The sequence below is a fragment of the Phoca vitulina genome, unplaced genomic scaffold (genome assembly GCF_004348235.1).
Source record: "Phoca vitulina isolate PV1807 unplaced genomic scaffold, GSC_HSeal_1.0 scaffold102, whole genome shotgun sequence".
Lineage (NCBI taxonomy): Eukaryota > Metazoa > Chordata > Mammalia > Carnivora > Phocidae > Phoca > Phoca vitulina.
The window spans coordinates 988,199-1,005,890 of record NW_022589805.1 but is presented as its reverse complement, the minus strand read 5'-3'; the positions used below and the strand labels follow the sequence as shown (position 1 = coordinate 1,005,890).

Here is a 17,692-nt window from a genome sequence, read left to right as displayed (position 1 = left end):
GCCATCCCTTAAAAATCATCTGGAACTCCCCTGGGGTCCCCAGTCCACCCCTGGGGAAACATAGGAAAGTACTGCTAAGGTCATTTCTCAGACTGACCCTCCTCCCTGAGCAAGGCGGCCCGAGGGACAAGGAAGCTGAGGGGACAGCTTTCAGACTGGACAGGTCCAGGAGAGCACTGCTGTGGTGCTCTAAGGTAGCCTATGACATTCATCTTGGGTGACAGACCCAATCGATTAGTTGTGGCTGACCAGGGTGTTTATTAATGGATTCTGAAACCAAGTCCAGGCTTGGTGACAAAGAGTGTCCTGAATGATTAGCAAGGTCTACCACACAGAATCTGAAAGTGGTGTTATAAAGGCCTTGTATTTGTGGTTTCATCCAAACACCCATGTGAAGGGACATCAAGTGTGTCCTAGTCCCAGGTGATACAGGAAATGCCACATAAAACTTTGATATCTCTGCCATGCCACTGCTAGCAGCTATTAGGGTCTGAATTGGCCACCTAATTTCCTTTCTAAGTCATTATAGCAATTAATCTTTTATGAAGACTTTCGGTGCCAGGCACTATTCTGAGCACTCAAGCGTTCAAGGATCAACGCATTGTACAGATGAGGAAACTGTGACCCAGGGGACAGAGCAACTTGCCTAGAGTCACTAGGCAAGGAAGAACATCAGAGATGGAAGAGAATGAATTCAAACAACTGCTTCAATCAGATCTGGGGATGTCAGCCCACTGGCCTCCAAGGGATCCCCACACCAGGCTGGGCTGCCCTGCACTTGTGCCTGGGACACAAGCAGGCAACAGTGCCTTCTGCCCACTCTGACTGTTCCAAAAACTGTGCTCGTCTCCACCCCTCTATTTTCCCAGACACTCTCCCTCTTTGGGCTTCCAAAATCAGGGCAAAGCAGTTCTCAAATTTGAGTGGACATCAGACTCACTTGAGAAATGGGTTTAAATGTAGCTTCCTAGGCCCCAGCAGGTCTGAGGCAGGGCCTGGAAAATACATGTTTAACAAGCTTCCCACTAGTGGCAGTGGGTGGTCCTGGACTACACTGGAAGGAAACCTGGCCTAGTGGGTGTCCCAGGGCCAACTGTGAGGTCTAGGAGACCACCATATCAGATCAGATTCTTCAGAAGCCAGGATCAGGAGACCCAACCTCAAAGTCCCCCCCATGTCCAAATTCTCTGTCCTTTTTCTTCTTTTCTTTCCATGGCAAATGACCCCCATGAGGAGATGGAGAGGGAGGAACCCAAGCTAAAGTTCTGGGTCAGGCCACACTCTTTAGGGGCAGCAAAACAGTGGGAACAAGTCGACTGGGAGTCGGATTTGTGGTCCTGCTGCCAGAGGCACTTCCATCCAGCTCTGAGACCTTGGAAAAGTCACTTCCTCGCTGGTGTCTCAGGTCTCCCTGCCACAAAAAAAAGAGACCAGAGAACCAGGTAGATCCCCTCCAACCAGTCTCCTGTTCTCCAGCAAGGACCCCATTGATCATAATCTCCTTGGGCCCAGCGTCACTGCCCCTACCCACCCACCACTCACAGGCACCAGGAGGTCACCAGAGAGCTCAGCTTCTGTCCAGATGGCATGGCGAGTGTTCAGTACCACTGGCCGGATCGTCACACTAAGCCACCAAAGAAAGCCAAAACTGGCGATGGTGTTCTGTCAATCCCTTTGACAATGACCACTTTGTAAGCACAAGCGAAGCGCCGGGCACCGTGCTGACCCCTCGCCAGCGTCGGGCCACGAACCTCACCCCCGCCCTGGGGTTTCCTACTCAGTCTCCCCTGTGTGCGGACGAGGGAGCTGAGGCGTGCGCGGGCGAAGTGACTGACCCAAGGTCACCCCGCCGGGACGGGGCAGGCAGCCCGGGGCCCCACCCACGGTCTGAGTGGAGGTCGCGCGGAGCCCCAGGCCGGGAGACACAGGGAGGGCCAGGGGCCGAGCAGAGCCCACCGCACCCTCTGCGGGGCGCACCGCGCGGGCGCGCCCTGCCCACCCCGCGTTCCGGCCCAGGCCTCGCCCTGCTGCGCGCCCGGGGCCGCGCCTGCCGCTCACCGGACTTCGGCGGGTAGCGATAGGCCGAGTTCGCCTGGATGTCGATGTCCTCCACGCCCGCGATGCGGCGGCTCAGGATGGAGCCCATGGTGCGCGGCAAGCCGAGCCGGGCCGGGTCGGGACGCTAGCGGCGGCGGCGTCCTCACGCGGACATGGCCCGGACCAGGCCACACGGACACTCGCCCACAACCGCGGGCACCTCGGCCTCCAAGGCCCAACCCCCAGCTCGGCCGGGGTCCGGACGCCACGGCGGCCCTCCGCCCCCCGGGCACGAGGCACCTCGGGAAATGCAGTCCCCTAGTCGCCGACGGCGACGGGCTGCGACGCAGGAAGCCCACCAAAGAACTACATGTCCCAGGATGCCCTTCGCCGTGGCCCAGTGAAGACGTTGACCAGGACTCCGGGACAAACCAAATGGACCTGAATCCAGAGGGGAGGAACCATCACCCACACCACAAACTGACTTTTCCTCTGCATTGCAAACACGTCACTAACATCCTAACTCTTTAGTCTCCTGATAATCTGTTCATATATAGATTCTTATAGGAACCCAGCCCCTTCCATTTACCCCCTCTCTAAAATATCTCCCTGAGCCACGATGGTTCTCCCCACTTCCCAGGGTCGATCTCCTGCCCCGTCCAGAAGAGGGCACACCTTTACCTGCCACCCGGCGATAGCTGGGATGGAACCCAAGCCGACTAGGAATTGGGGTTCACAGGAGAAGCTAAGCGCTTCTTTTAGCCTTTTCCAGAACTCAAAGCTTCTCTTTGGCTCCACGTCCAGAACAATTACTTTGAAGACATAATTTTACAGCCCCACAGACCTCTCCCCATTTTACATATAGAGAAACTGAGGCACAAGGGATGGCTGCATATGAGGTGCTGAAGGCACGTTTAAAAAATTGGTCAGGATTAAAGGCTTGCAGGTTGCAATGTACTTTCCTGGCTTTTGATTCACATAAAATTCTGTAAGTAGGCCAAGTGGAGATTGTTTTCACCTACTCTTCAGTTGAGAAACTGGGGTTCCAAGAAGAAAGTGGCTTCCCAAGGCAAGCCTGCTCTACCAGGAAAGCAGCTGGGGAGGGCGCAGCTGGCGAAGGGTCTCAAATGGTAAATGCACCACATTCCACATTAAAACGAGTCCTGCCCCTCGGGAGGCCAGAGTCCAGAACACAACCTTCTATTGTCAGGGAACCTGGGAAGCCAAAATTAGTAAGAGGTGAAAGATTTGTGTGCTTATGAGTAGAGTCTAGGTCTTGGAGGGGCCTGATTAAATCTCTGCTTTACAATCAAGATCCCCATTTACTGAGTACCTACTATGTGCCAGACATCGTGTTAAGACATAGTCTCTCATTTTTTTTTTTTTTTAAGATTTTATTTATTTGACAGAGACACAGCGAGAGAGGGAACACAAGCAGGGGAAGTGGGAGAGGGAGAAGCAGGCTTCCCGCAGAGCAGGGAGCCCGATGCGGGGCTCGATCCCTGGGCCCTGGGACCATGACCTGAGCCGAAGGCAGACGCTTAAGGACTGAGCCACCCAGGCGCCCCCTCTCATTTAATTTTCTGATGTAGCTTTTATTTTCATCCCCAATTCATGAAAAAAGGAAAGTGAAGCTAGAAGAAGTGAAGTACCCCACTTAGGCTGCAGTAGATAAACAGTAATGAAGCTGAAACTTGTACCAGGCCACTCCTTTTACTGCCATACTCCCCTGCCACCCCAGAGGCAGAAACATCCCGATGTGCTAAGTTTCATGTCCCTTGCCACCAGATGGGCCTGAAGACACCCCCCCCACCGTGTGATCTTTCTTCCCTTATCTTTATTAAGTCACATAACATTTGTGCGTATACACACCTACATATACCAACACTGAACTCAATTTACTGGCCTCCCTGCTTGGGGGGGAGGCAAGGAGAGTAGGACAGACCCTGATGTTCTCATTGAAAAACAACCCTAGGAGCGTGTCCTTCCTATAGATCCTGGGCCAGGGCAGTCGTTTCCATGGGCTGGGTGTTTGATTAAACATTCCTCTTAATAGAGCTTTGGACTTGTTCTTTCTGTGCTTATCCATGCCCTGCTGGGAGGCAGGCCCTTTCTGATTTGTTACTAGTTCTACTGTCAACATCTGTGCTGATTCATTTATTTATTCAACAAATATTTACCATGCAGCTACTATGTAACACGCAATGAGCCAGGCTACGAGCCAGGCAACTGGGATCAAATGGAAGAACCCTAGATGTGGAGCATGCAGGTTAGTGAGGAGACACACTTAAAAGGTTAACAGGTGCATAAATACAAAATGTGGTGAGTGCTATAGGAGAATAGAGGTGCAATGAAATAATAGGGGAGATTTATTGATAGGGGTGTCAGGGAAGGCTTCTCTGGAGAGGTAACATTTAAGCCAGGATTTGAAATACAAATAAGAGCAAACCAGCAGGGGAGCAAACTCTAAGGAGGTAAGCCAGTCCAGGTTCCAAGCCGGGGAAACACTATGTGCAAAGGCCCTGAGACTTCAAGGAGCTGAGTATGATCCAGGGGCTCAAAGGTCAGTGTGGTTAAATTCAAATGGGGAGGAGGGTATAGGAACAGAGGTCAAGAGTGAGGCAGTGGCCAGATCTCAAATCCTCTCAGTCAGCCAGCACTGGGTCTTTTGAAACAGACACTAGACACAGTTAATGGGTGATGAGTCCTTGAGTCCAGACTTCTTCCTGAGCCTCCTTGCCTATTCATTCTTGTGCTCCCAGAATCAGGCACTCAATGATCTATGGAGTATTTGAAAGAATGGAGGTGGAAGGGTGCCTGGCTGGCTCAGCCAGTGGAGCATGAGACTCTTGATCACAGAATTGTGGGATTGAGCCCCACATTGGGTGTGGAGATAACTTAAAATCTTGGGGAAAAAAAGGAAAAGGAAAAAAGGATGGAGGTGGGAAGGAGGAGGCCAGGGCATGCTGGGGAGACTTTGGCAGGGCACCCAACTTCCCAGAACTTCAGGTAAGATGTGGGCACTGCTAGAAATACCTTTTTGTCTCCCTGTCCTATCTGCTGGTCCCAGCTGTCAGGCCCCATCTGAGCTAGCTAAGAAATCCAAAGTCCACTCTCCTGCCAGGCTGATCCTGGATAAAAACAAGATTGTTTTTTCCTTCCCTGCTGCCCCTGGGAAAACTAGCAGGCTAGGGGTGCCATGGGGGCCAGAGGGGTAACCTTTGCTCCTGCCAGCCTCATTTGCCCCACCCCAGCCAGCCTGCTGGTTTGGAAGTACTCCTTCTGAGCTGGACAAGCCTGGGCAGGTAACTGAGTGTTGCTGGGTAAGGATAGGGGGAAGGGGGAAGGTACTTCCCTGAGCCAGAAAATCCCCTAGTGGGCCCTGCCAGGGCAGTGCCCTCTCTCACTCGCCAGAAATACACCCTCATGGCCTACTGGGTGCCTGTTCTCCACTGGCTCTGAACACTGGCAAGAGCATAAGGTGGTTTGGATTCCAGCCTGTTTCTTCATCAGTAAAATGGGGCTTGGGCTCCCTAGAGTGGTCCAGACGCAGGCAAACAGGTGAGTACTAGAAATTGTACACTGAGTGCTGGGCCCTTGCTGACCACTGCACAGGTATTAATCCCCTCAGCAGGCCTGGGATTGCCCCACACTGCTACCTCGGGTTCTACAAATGAAACAAAGCTCAAGGCTGCAGTAGCTTATCCAACATCAGTTAGTAAGCAGCAGAGTTGACTCATACCCAGGTCTGTCTGGCTCCCAAACCCGCTTACCTTCCAGCATGCCCTGATGCTATCCTGGTGTAACAGGGACAGCAATAACCACTTTCAGAGCCACCTACCTCGTGCTGGGCGCTTTACCCACATTAATTCATGCTTACCGTGCTTTGTTAAGAAGAGGAGCCATTCTGGGGCGCCTGGGTGGCTCAGTCGTTAAGCGGCTGCCTTCGGCTCAGGTCATGATTTCAGGTCCTGGGATCGAGCCCCGCATCGGGCTCCCTGCTCGGCGGGAGGCCTGCTTCTCCCTCTCCCACTCCCACTGCTTATATTCCCTCTCTCGCTGTGTCTCTGTCAAATAAATAAAATCTTTAAAAAAAAAAAAAAAAAGAAGAGGAGCCATTCTTAACAAGACCAGAAATCTCCTGGCACTATCAGGGTTTACGAAAAATGGTGGAGCCTGAGTGATCCCGTGTAGCAGAAGACACCCAAACCTGACTCCCCATGTGGACAGGTTACTTCTGCCAAAGCCGAGGCGCCCACCTGGAAGAGGACACTGAGTCTGCTACCTGCAGATAGGCTAAGCCCAGGGCACTCTAGCCCTCAAAGGCCGCTTAGGGGGTCTTACCATGCAGGGTTCCCTTCCCTCCCGGAGCATCCGGGTGCCCCTGCCCACCCCCAACCCCCACAATCCTGGGACCCTTCAGGCCCTGTTCACCAGTCTCCCATTATCCTCCCACTCGCCAAAGCCAGAACCTCTGGAAGGGTTAGGACCCAGGTAGGGCTTCTCTCCACCCCTCCAGTGTGGCATAGTTCCCTCCATCCAGTGCATTTCCTCTACTGAGGCGCTGGGTTGGTGGGGGGGCACGCCACTAGAATCAAACACATCCAAAACATCTCCTGATTCCCATTGGACCCCTCCACCACCTCTGGACCCCACACTAAGCCTAAAGCCAACAACGGATCAAATATAGGAAAACCTCCCAATGACCTTTCACCCCAAGCCCCCAGGGCCTGTGTCACTTCCCAGAGGGCACTTTTCTACATTTCCACAAGCCTACATCCGTCCCTGAGATTTTTTTTTTTTTTTTTAAGATATTTATTTGACAGAGAGAGACACAGCGAGAGAGGGAACACAAGCAGGGGGTGTCGGAGAGAGAGAATCAGGCTCCCCGCTGAGCAGAGAGCCCAGTGCGGGGCTCGATCCCAGGACCCTGGGATCATGACCTGAGCCGAAGGCAGAGCTTAACGACTGAGCCACGCAGGCGCCCCCATCCTTAGGATTTTTGACACACGGTCCCAACACCCCCGCCCCCCCTCCCCAGCCAACTCTTCTGGGGTGTGCTCTCCGCAGTAACGCCGGGTCAAGGCAGGGCAAGAGAAAGGGCTCAAAGAACGGTTGCCCAACGGATGAAACTGGAGCCCAGGAAGCGCGAGGAACCGGGCCAAGGTCCCTCAGAGCAGGGGTGACCGAGCCAGACCTCTCCCCGCCTCCCCCCTCCCCGCCCCCACGATCCCGTTCCGAGCCCGCCCTGGCCCCGCACGCCCGACCCGCGACGTCACCGGAAGCGGCGCGTGCGGAGCTGTAAACACAACCCGCAACTCCCCCCTCCTGTGCTCCCCAGTCCCGCCCCCGCTCGCCACGTGACGCGCCCCCGCCGGCTCCGACCCAGCGCCCGCCCCCGCTGCAGCCTCATTGGGCGGCTAGCTTTGTTTACCTTATATGGCCAGGTCCTAACACTCTGCGGCCGCCCATTGGCGGTGGCGCGGCCTCACTCACTTGACGTCATTTGGGACAGAACGATGCAAATAAACCGGGGCATTCTGGGAATAGGAGTTCGGGGCCGCCCCGGAACTGGCTCCGCCAGGTCCTGGCGCCCGCAGCCGAAGGCTGAGATTTCCGGCAGAACGTACGAGATTTTGCGTGGGAAAGTGGGAGCCCCGCGGGGAGGGGACCCCGAGGCACCAGAGCTTGCCCGCCTCGCCGGCTTGTTCGGGCGCCATGCCATCCCCAAACGTTCCTCGGGTCTACTGTGTGCCTGGCCGAGCACCAGGCCGGGAAGGGACCCGCATCACGTGTGGGCGATGTGAGCTTGTGCTCGGGGCGCTGGGGAGACCGGAAGGCTTCCTGGAGGCGGTGACTCTGCAGAACCCTAAGGGGTACATTCATTCATTCAGTGAAGAAGTATTTATTGGCGCCTACTGTGTGCCAGGCATTCGGGGCTGTGCGTCCCAGTGCTTACGATTTATGCCAAAATTTCTAGGGGCCCCCTTTCCAACTGTGCGCCCATTCAACAGAGGGATGCCAGGCACACCGGGCAAAGACGCCAGCGGCCTCCGCCTTCTGGACCCCCACGAGCCTCGGTGAGGGCCTGCAGACGCGCCTGCCCGCTTCCGCACGCAGCAGGGGCAGCGTCCGGACACACCTCCCTGCGCCCCCCGGCCGGCCGCTGCGCGGGACTACATCTCCCAGCATGCCCCCGCGGCCCCGAGCCAGGCGAGGCTCGGTGAGTCAGAGCCGCACAGTAAATATTTGTATTAGCCGGAGCCGGCTCGCTAATGGTGGACGCGTGAGGCGGAGGAGCGCGGCGGCGGGAGGCAGCGGGCAGCGCGGCGGCGGCGCCATGTCCGTGAACATGGACGAGCTCAAGCACCAGGTCATGATCAACCAGTTCGTGCTGACGGCGGGCTGTGCGGCCGACCAGGCGAAGCAGCTGCTGCAGGCGGCCCACTGGCAGTTCGAGGTGCGCTGCCGGGCCGGGGTCGGGGTCCGGGTCCCTCCCGCCAACCGCGCGTGTGCGGGACGGTGTGGACACGTGCCGGTGCGCGCTGCGCCCGGGCCGGGCCGGGGCCGCGCACTCGGCCAGGTGTCCCGACGGCCGCGCGCCCCGGCGGCCGGGCCCTAGCGCGCACACGCGGCGTGCGGGTCCGGCCGGGTGTCGCGGCCGCGTCTACGCGGCCCCCGGAAACGCCGCCCGCGCGGGGTGGGGGGAGGGGCGGCCCGCCCCCGCCGGCACCCCGAATCCCCGCCCCCCCTGCGTCCCCGGGCAGTCGGGATGCAGGGACCCCCCCTCTTTTGTTCGGGTAACGGCAGGGCGGGGCGGCGCCGCGGCCCGGACGGACAGTTGGCAGGCGGCCGGAAGGAGGACGCCCCGGGCCGGGACCGCGCGCCGCCCCCGTCTCGGGAGCCGTGGGGTGGGGCGGGGAGCCCCGGGGCCAGCGAGAGCCGCCCCGCGCGAGTGGGTCTGAGGGTGTGCGTGCCCGGTGGGCAGCTCGGTGGCGCCTGTGTCCACGTACATGTGCATTTGTATTTACGCACGCGCCACGCTACGTGTGGGCATGTTGGCGTGTGTGTAAACACGCAGTCCACCCGGCGCGCGGGTGCGGGCTGTGTGTGTTCCGTGTACACACACGTCGCCGTTTTTGCAGCTGGTGCCCACGCGTGTACACACACGAGTGTACCGGTGCTGTGTTGGACCCCACACTACAGCTAGGGGTGTGCATCTGTGCACCCCGCCCCAGAGGCGTGCCCAGGTGGCCGCCTCCATGCTGGCAGGAGAATCTACCTGCACAGTGCACGGCGTGGTTTACATGGGTCAGTAGCTTCCAGTCAGCTGGGCAGGAGGTGGGGCTGCCTCAGTCAGGACCCCACCCACCAGGCCTCCCTGACCCATAGGGCACTAGTGCCCACGGCTTGTGCTGCCAAGAGGCCACTTGGCTTTGCCTAGCTCAACTGCCCCAGAAATAACCCAGGGTAGTATCTAGGAAAGAGGCCAGAGTCCTTGAGCTCCACCCCTCACAGGTGTAAGGTCACAGCCCAGCCAGTGTCTGTGCCCAGCCAGGGCCCAGGGGCCTGGTTTCCTGATGGGGAGCCATCCCAGGAAAAGGTGTTTGGGCCTGCTGAGGGGACAGTGAGCCAGGGGATTCCAGGGCGCAGTTTCCTGAGAATGGGATGTGGATCAGAATTCCAGCCCAAAGGTTTGGACAGCCTGGGGGAGCAGTGGCCTGTCCAGCCAGGGGGATCTTTGCTCACCAACATCTACCAGAGCTTTTAGGAGGGACCGCTGATCCTTTGTGGTTCTCACACCCCAAGATGGGAGGCTGCTGGCTCTGGGCAAGTCCCTTCCCTCCTCTGGCCTCTGTTTTCTCTGCACCTCCAGTGTGGGAGTTGACCTCTAAGAAGTGAATGGCCACTCCCTCCAACCCCCCCCCCCCCCACCCCCCGCAGGGCCTAGAGCCCCACCCTGCAGGAAGCTCCCTAATCAGCCTGTTTGTCTCAAAGGCTAGATGTGGCAAAACTTGTAAAACCACATTCATGGCAGTTTGCTTGAGTCCCACATCTGCATACATGGTTCCCTCCCTGCCTGGGGCTGGGCAGGCAGGTGTCTGGTGGGAAGCCTTTGCGTGTCTGCACTCTCAGCCCAGCACAGAGCCCGGCACCTGCTGGACTGTCTCTCAGCCCGGGTTGGTGTCACTCCTCATGCGAATTAAAATGTAGCTTTGAGGATTGAAATGCTGGGGAAAACTCTGTCCCCAACAGGGGCAGGAGCGGCCTGCAGACTTGGTAGCTCTGGTGAGCCCCTGGGGTAGGAGCCATATGCTCTGGGCTCCCTGAGTCTATGTTTCACAAGTGTAAAATGGAGGATATGGATACTAGGGAGGTTCACTTAAGGTGAAAATGGGATGTGAACCCCCAAACCGTAGGTCCTTGCATGAAAGTGAGTGAGGGGTTCCTCAGGGCTACCCTTCCCCCACTGTAACCTCCCCAGCATGCTCACCGGCTGAGGGTTGACCCAGCCAAAGGCCGTGTTTTTGGGTCATACCTTTGTGATTCAGGTGTTAACGAGGTCAGGCGGCTGCAGGGGGAAGGGGACCTGTGTGTTTTAAGTGGTGGTGCTTTAAGGCAGCAGAATGTTCTCACTGGAATTCTCACTCAGGTGGCCTTTGGATCTGCTGTTGGGAAGGAATGGTTTGGGTGTGTCGCCTGGGGCTCCCAGGTGGGAGGGAGTCCTGAGGAGGTACTTAACCCCAGCCCGTTCCCACACCCTGTTTGGGGACACTGGGGTAGGAAATCTCCAGCAGGAAATTCCCAGAAAAATTCATCTGAATCTAAAAAAAAAACAAACCCCCAGGGCAAGCCCTGGGAGCCAGCTTGGTCTGGCTGTGTTGGGGGCGGGCAGGGGATTGGGCTGGGTTTGGGGGGCAGGGAACCTAAAGGGGTGGCGAAGGAGGGCAGCTGGGGCTGGGCCTGGGACTTGGCACATACTCCCTCACCCAGCACTTTTGCAAGAGTAGCTGGCTCCCTTATTTTCCTCAGCACCCCTCCTGCAGGCCCCTGGCCAGGACAGACCAAATGCAGCACCTCCCTCGGGCTCTTGGAGCCCCCCTCTTGCCAGTCCCCCAGGGCCTCCACATGAGTTTGTCTGGCACAGACCTGCTCTCTGCCTCCTTTCCCACTCCCTTTCTCACCACCCTGGGTGCAGACCCCCTTCCGCCATCCTCCTGCTCTGCACCTTAAGAACATTCCAAGGGAGGCTTGGGCGAGTGGGGCAGCGAGTGCAAAACCCAGACCATCCTACGTAATAACGGCTCTCCCAGGTGGAATGTGGATCTCAGGTTATTGCAGCAGGGGAGGGGAATCAGGAAACCACCCAGCCCAGTCTCCTTGTGGTGCAGATGGAGAAACTGAGGCCCAGATCATGGCAGGCTCCTGTGGCCAGCCAAGGAGAGGGGCAGGCGGGTCATAGACTTAACATCTGGGAGTCTTTGCTATCCCTTGGCTCACAGATGAGGAAATTGAGGCTCAGATGAGGGAGTTGCCACCCATGGAGTTGGTGACAGTCAGGCTAGAATCTCAGTCTTTCCCTGTGAGACCGGGAGAGGGTGCTGCCTGCTCTGCTCCCGAGGTCACAGTGACCACATTAGGTGTGTGCGGAGCTGGAGGCCAGCCTGCCCGGGAGTCTGTAGCGCCTCCTTGGGGGGTGACAGGCACGCTCCTTCCATTCACTTCTGCTCCGTAGCCAGGCCCAGGGCCACACCAAGCCCCGGAGATTCTGGAAACAAGGGCCTGAGGGTAATTAAATCTGGGCCTTCTTTCCACAGACGGCTCTTAGCGCCTTTTTCCAGGAGACCAATATCCCCTACAGCCACCACCACCACCAGATGGTAAGTGTCCTGCGGCCCCAGGGGTGGCAAGAGGGGGTGCTCCTGGTCCAGGGCAGGGAAGCCTCGTTCCCCCGGGGAAGCTGCAGTGGCTCTCTGCTGCGGAGGGTCCTCCTTGGAGACTGCCCGGGGGTGTGGTGGGCCGGCCCGTCTCGGCTGTGCCTTCCCTCTGTGAGCCCCGAGCTAGTGGACTGTGTCGCGGAGGGAGCCAGGACGCAGCCAGCACAGAGGCCCAGAAGCTCCCCACAGCGGCTGAGTGTGTGTCTCCTCCTCGGAGGCAGCTGGAGGCCAGGGGCCCTCCCACAAAGGGGTGCTCACCCCACCCTCTCTTGTTTTCCCCCCACAGATGTGCACTCCTGCCAACACCCCTGCCACGCCCCCCAACTTCCCTGATGCCCTCACCATGTTTTCCCGTCTCAAGGCTTCCGAGAGCTTTCACGGTGGTGGCAGTGGTAGCCCAATGGCCGCCACGGCCACGTCCCCCCCACCGCACTTCCCCCACGCCGCCACCGGCAGCTTCGCGGCCCCGAGCTGGCCAACTGCGGCCTCGCCCCCAGGGGGGCCACAGCACCACCAGCCGCAGCAGCCGCCCCTGTGGACTCCGGCACCTCCCTCCCCAGCGTCAGACTGGCCACCCTTGGCCCCCCAGCAGGCCACTTCAGAACCAAGGGCCCACCCTGCCATGGAGGCTGAGAGATAAGGGAGGCCCCTCCCCCCTCCCGGAGGCCAGGACCCTGTGGGGCGGGGGAGAGGATGTCTCTGTGGGCCCCCTTCACCCTCCTCTGTCTGCACCCCCCGTTCCCCGGAGCCCTGGAGGGGAGAGACTGGACCCTGGTGCCAGCACACAGGCTGCCCGCGCACAGACATGGACGCGCAGGCACGGGGCACCCACCTTGCATGGATTTGGTTCAGAGTTGTCTTGGTGCTGGTGGACAGAACTTCAGAGAACAAGCAGCCTTCCCCAGAGGACTTGCTCGGCCTGCCCCAGCCCAGGGGGCTGCGGAGAATCGCCACAGCAGCGGAGACTTGGCTGGCTCCTGCCTTGGAGCTCCTTGGGGGCCAGCAGGCCTAGATCCCCACCCTTGGGAATGCAGAGCCTTCTCCGCATGTGTGTGTGTAGCTGTGTCTGTATTTATATGTATGTCGCTCTCCAAGAAGCAACCTAGTTTATGGGGCAGCTGGACTTTGCATGTTAGAGTGAGCCCCCAAGCCCCTTGCCCGCCACCCCTCTCCCCAGGGCCCTGCCTCTCTCCCACCCCCTTGTCAGCCAGCCTTGCTGTTCCCTGCAGAGAAAAGAATTGTGGGAAACTCCAGGACTCTTCCCACCCATTCCCCAGCGCCTGCCTGCTGGGGCTGCCTGCATGCCTCCCCCAGAGCCCGGGGGTACCTCACACCCTTTCAATTCCCCCTTTTAACAGAAGAAAGAGTTCAAACCACCACCAGGCTCTGTGGTCTTGCCTCACATCCTGAGCTTTGCTGCCGGCTGGCTCCATGTGGAGAGGCAGGGCACCCCCAGTCCCGCCTGGCTCCACACGGTTCCTGTCTGCTGCTGTCTTTCAACCACAACATGGCTCTGGAACCTTTCTGCCCATCCAAGGCTCTTCCCATGAAGTTAGTTTCTGGCCTGTGTTCCCAGAATCCCTGCCTCCTGCCCATCCTTCCCCATTGTCAGGCTGGACTGATCCCGACCTCCAGGGCTAACAACTGCCTTCCCGTCTGCTTGAGTCTCACACAGGACCTTTCTTTGTGTCTTAGGGTCCCAATGGCTGGCTACAGGCTGGACTCTGCAGGCCCAACCTTCAATAGACATGCCGACTAGGGCAGGGCCCTCCCCCTGGGGAGGTGCACATAGCCGACCTCTGTGCAGAGCCAGTGGGGGCTTGTGACAGGAACAGGACGAGCCCAGGGCAGAGTCCAACCTGCAGCTCAAACCTTTGGTCACTAAGGAGACTGGCAACCTAGGAGCGATAGGATCCTGGGCTGTTCTGGAGCTGGGCTGGGGCAGACACCTGCTCGCACCCCAAGGGAGAAGCCAGGGGTGCCCCACTCTGCGCACCCACCCCCCCGGCAGCTGCCCTTGCTGGGAAAGGGGCTTCCTGGGGCAGCCCCAGCCTTGTACCTCTTGTGAGGGGCTGGGTTTTGGGGAAGGAGGGAGGCCAAGGTCTCTGCCCAACCTTCAGTACAGGCGGACCTCACTCTCTAACTTAGGATCACTTGTCCGGCGCCCACCCGGCACCTTGGTCTTCTGCGGATGACACCTGGGTTGGAGAGTTTCTTCTATTTCAGAAAGTCTCCTGCTTGACTGACGTCTCTGCGCTCCCCACTGGTGGTCCTGCCCTTGCTTCCAGGGATGGGGCTGGGTCTTCTGATGAGGATGCTCCTGTGTTGGGTGTTCTCCGAGCCACTACCTGGCTTCAGCTTTGTCTCCGCCCTGCTGGACCCTGGACAGGCTCGGGACGACTCTGCTCTCTGGCTGTTACTGAAGACTGACTGCTGGGCCCCGCTCCAGCTGTTGTTTCTGTCCTGGAATCGTGTCCTCACCTTGAACCACGCCCCCTCCCCCACTTCCAGCAGCCTTCCTGGCCTTCCTCCAGGAGAACGACAGCTCTGTGAGGAGTTCTTGTGGAGAGGGGAGGGAGGGAGGGGCGGGGCAGGGTGAGGGTGAGGGTGTCTTGAGCCTCCTGAATCTTCACCACAGCCTTCTGATGGGAGAAAATGCGCAGATAACTGCCACACAGCCTCCCTCGAGCGGCAGGAGAGCTGCAGAGGCAAGTATGTGTTTGTGGGTTCTCAGCTCTGTAGGGGTGCGTGTGCCTGGGTTGTCCCAGTGAGCAGATGACTGGGTGGTGTGTGTGTGAGAGAGACGAGACCGTGCACCATCGAGAATTTGCACTCCTGGAGGCAGAGGCTCAACCCCAGGCAGGCCAGCGGGGCGCCTGTAAATAAGCCAGTCTTGCTACTCAGAGTTTTGTTAGATGGAGGACCTCAAGCTCCACGTTGAGAGGTGTCCCTACACAACATCTCTACTGAGTGCTGATCTGTTGGAGGTGAGGTGCACTTCTGTGTCTGGGGGTCGCCATGGGCTGGCCTGGAGGCCTCAGGTGGTCACATTAGGCTGGAAAGGACTTGAGGTTCCTGTAGGTCCTGGGTTTCCAGCCTGGGCACTGTGGATATTTGGAGCTGGATTACTGTCTGCCATGGGGTGTCATGTGCTCTGGGATACTGGCCAGCATCCTGGCCCCCACCCCCTACATGCCAGTAGCATCCCCCAGTTGTGACAACCGGAAGTATCTGTAGACGTGGCAAAATGTCCCCTAAACCCAGGTTCCCATAATTGGCTGCACAGCAGAGCCTCCGGGGAGCTCCGTAAAAAGACAAGCCACAGACTCCTAGATCCCATGGCATCAGAGTCCCAGGGGAGAAGCCCTGACAGTATTATTTTAAACGTTCCACAGGATATTGGTTGATCAACTTCAGAATAAAAACCACTTAATCATATACCTTGAAAGGGTGAACTTTAGAGAACGCCAACTGTATGTCAGAACTGTTACTCAAACAACTCCCAGGTGTTTGTGAGGCAGGAGCCGGGCACTCGTGCCTCCCAGTGACCGGGAGCCACCAGACTCATGACCCCAAACTTGTAGGGCATAAGGGTCCTCTGGGTGCTTGAGGCAACTGCTCTGGAGGAGGGCCCAGGAACCTGATTTTTCATCAGTGCCCCAAGCAAGGAGGGGGCAGAGAGCAGGGCCAGAGCTGGGGCTGGGGACTCCCCTAACTTCCCAGCAAATGCAGAGGCCCTGTCAGGTGTGCTGGGAGCTCTTGGTCTGAGATGCTCAGACCAGGGGAAAGGCTGCAAAAGCAGGCCAGACAAACTTGAGGGGGAGGCAGAGCTGGGAACAGAGAACCTGGAACCTTCCTCAACTTCCCTAAGGCTGGAAGCTCAGACGCAAGGCTGAAGGAGTCAGGAACCATCTATTACACATTAGGGTGTAAAATGGCTGGAAAGCAAAGGTGCTGGTGCATGAACGGAAGGGAAGAGACAGCCATCCTCGGCTGTCCTCGATCTCAGCGCCTCCTGGGAGCTACCCCAGCAGCACACACGGGAAACTGGCCTTGTTACTTCAAAGCACAGTCTCTTCTGGGCATGGTCACCCCCTACCTGCCTGCCGGACTTGAGCTCAAATGACCGTTTGCAAAGTTCTGCTCTAAACACCATTTGCATCCGTGACATTGCTTGAAAGGACGATTTGAGCTCTCATTTCTGAAGACTGGACGTGGCAGCATGTGGGATGAAGGTCTGGCTTCCCCAGGTGACAGGCAGTGGGTGTGTCTTTCCAGTCTGCCGTTAAAACACCTGAGCGTGCTAACTTAGGGGTTTGCAAACGCCTAGTGCCCTGACATATGCTGCTGGGCTTGCATCATGTTCCATGTCTTTCTGAATGGTCTGCCAACACTTTAAAATGAGAGTTTGCACGAAAAGCCTCACTTCTGGCTCACCTTGGACATTTGTAACAGCTGGCCCAGGTTCCTGCAAGGCCGCAGCTGGCTGAAGCGGACCGTCGCAGTGGGGACACAGCCAGCCTGCCCCTAGTCAGCCAGGCCACTCCACTGGCCACATACGTGTGTGTCCAGTTCCTGTCTCCAAGTCGGTCGGAATCTGGAGGGACCTTGTTTTTCACCAGGAAGAGCTTCACAAGTGAAAGGCCTGCTCCGTGGGTTGGAGGGGGGCAGCTGGTGGATGAATGGAGACTCTAAAACGCTTTCTGCGGGCAGGCAGGGCTCCCCTTCAGACAGCTTTCAAAAGAGAAGGGCTTGTTCTCCAAGATTCTCTTGGATGAAGTGGACACTCCCAGGGCCGCTAAGGATTCCCAGGGTCTTTGGAGGGCTCTCTGAGAACACATTGTGGCCGGCAGCAGAAAACCACGCTGTCCCCAAGGCCGGCCCCCAAACCCGGCAGTGGGCGGGGCCACCATGGCTCTGGAAGTCTCTGAGGGGCTTTTATAGCAGGACTCATCTGAGGACAGATGCGAGCTTTGAGTCTGGTTACTTCCCAGCGTCAGTGTTGGGGAGGCTGCCTGGGCTGGACAAAAGGAGGTCTTTTGAAACAAGGCTATTTCCAATTCCAGCATTTGGAAGGGTCTCTGGTTGCTTAGCCACAGCTTCTGTTTGGGCAATTTATGTGTTTCAGATGCGCCTCAGAATAACTCCACTCTTTTAGGGGTGGGGGGCACTGGGTCCCCTCGGACCCATTCCCAGGATGGCCAAGGCCGTGTCACCGGCACAGCCCGAGGTGCTGGGAGCCTGCTGGCCAACTTCTGCTCTTCCCAAGGCCATTTCTCCTGGGGAACAAGAGCTGCACATGCTGGTGGGGTGGTTTCCTGTGGATCCTGCTGAAGCCATGAGCCAGGCAGATCTGGGACGGTTGGTCACCTTACCCCCTGTCCAGCCTGACACTGCTGCTGCATCACAGGCCAGGAGCCATGTCCCCCTGGCAAAGGAGGAGGTTGGACCCAGGACCTTCTGAAATTCCCACTCTGCGGACCCCATCCTGGTTCTGTCTGCTCCCCAAGCACATTTCCCTTCTGGGAGAGGGTGGGCTACCTTCCTGAGGCACCTGCCTGGGGGTCGGTGCAGCACCTCCCTCCCAGCTTCCTGCAGACCCCACCCTCTGGGGCTGGAATCTGGAGGGGCAAGGATTCTGCCTGCAGCTCCCATCTGGGACCAGGCCAAAGGCCAGCTTGTTCCCCCACAACTTCTATGGGGAACAGGACTGTTGT

The 17,692-nt window shown here is 58.0% G+C and overlaps 2 protein-coding genes across 5 annotated transcripts in view; one reads left to right on the top strand and one right to left on the bottom strand.

The window, feature by feature from the left end:
• MGRN1 (mahogunin ring finger 1) overlaps nt 1-2,314 on the bottom strand; it is a 54,468-nt gene extending 52,154 nt beyond the window's left edge. For all 3 annotated transcript variants that reach the window (XM_032397680.1, XM_032397681.1, XM_032397682.1), the window contains exon 1: nt 2,059-2,314. In XM_032397680.1, the coding sequence (XP_032253571.1) occupies nt 2,059-2,146 (88 nt within the window). In that variant the 5' untranslated portion in view covers nt 2,147-2,314. The remainder of the gene's footprint in view (nt 1-2,058) is intronic.
• A 5,306-nt stretch (nt 2,315-7,620) lies between these two features.
• On the top strand, nt 7,621-17,684 carry UBALD1 (UBA like domain containing 1). 2 transcript variants are annotated; one of them, XM_032397747.1, is made up of 4 exons: nt 7,621-7,913; nt 8,018-8,497; nt 11,856-11,918; nt 12,262-17,684. In XM_032397747.1, the coding sequence occupies exons 2-4, from the start codon at nt 8,228-8,230 to the stop codon at nt 12,613-12,615; spliced, it is 687 nt and encodes a 228-aa protein (XP_032253638.1). In that variant the 5' UTR covers nt 7,621-7,913; nt 8,018-8,227; the 3' UTR covers nt 12,616-17,684. The 2 variants fall into 2 exon arrangements, with proteins under 2 accessions (XP_032253638.1, XP_032253637.1); XM_032397746.1 differs by having other exon boundaries at nt 7,621-8,497.
• The last annotated feature ends 8 nt before the right edge of the window (nt 17,685-17,692 follow it).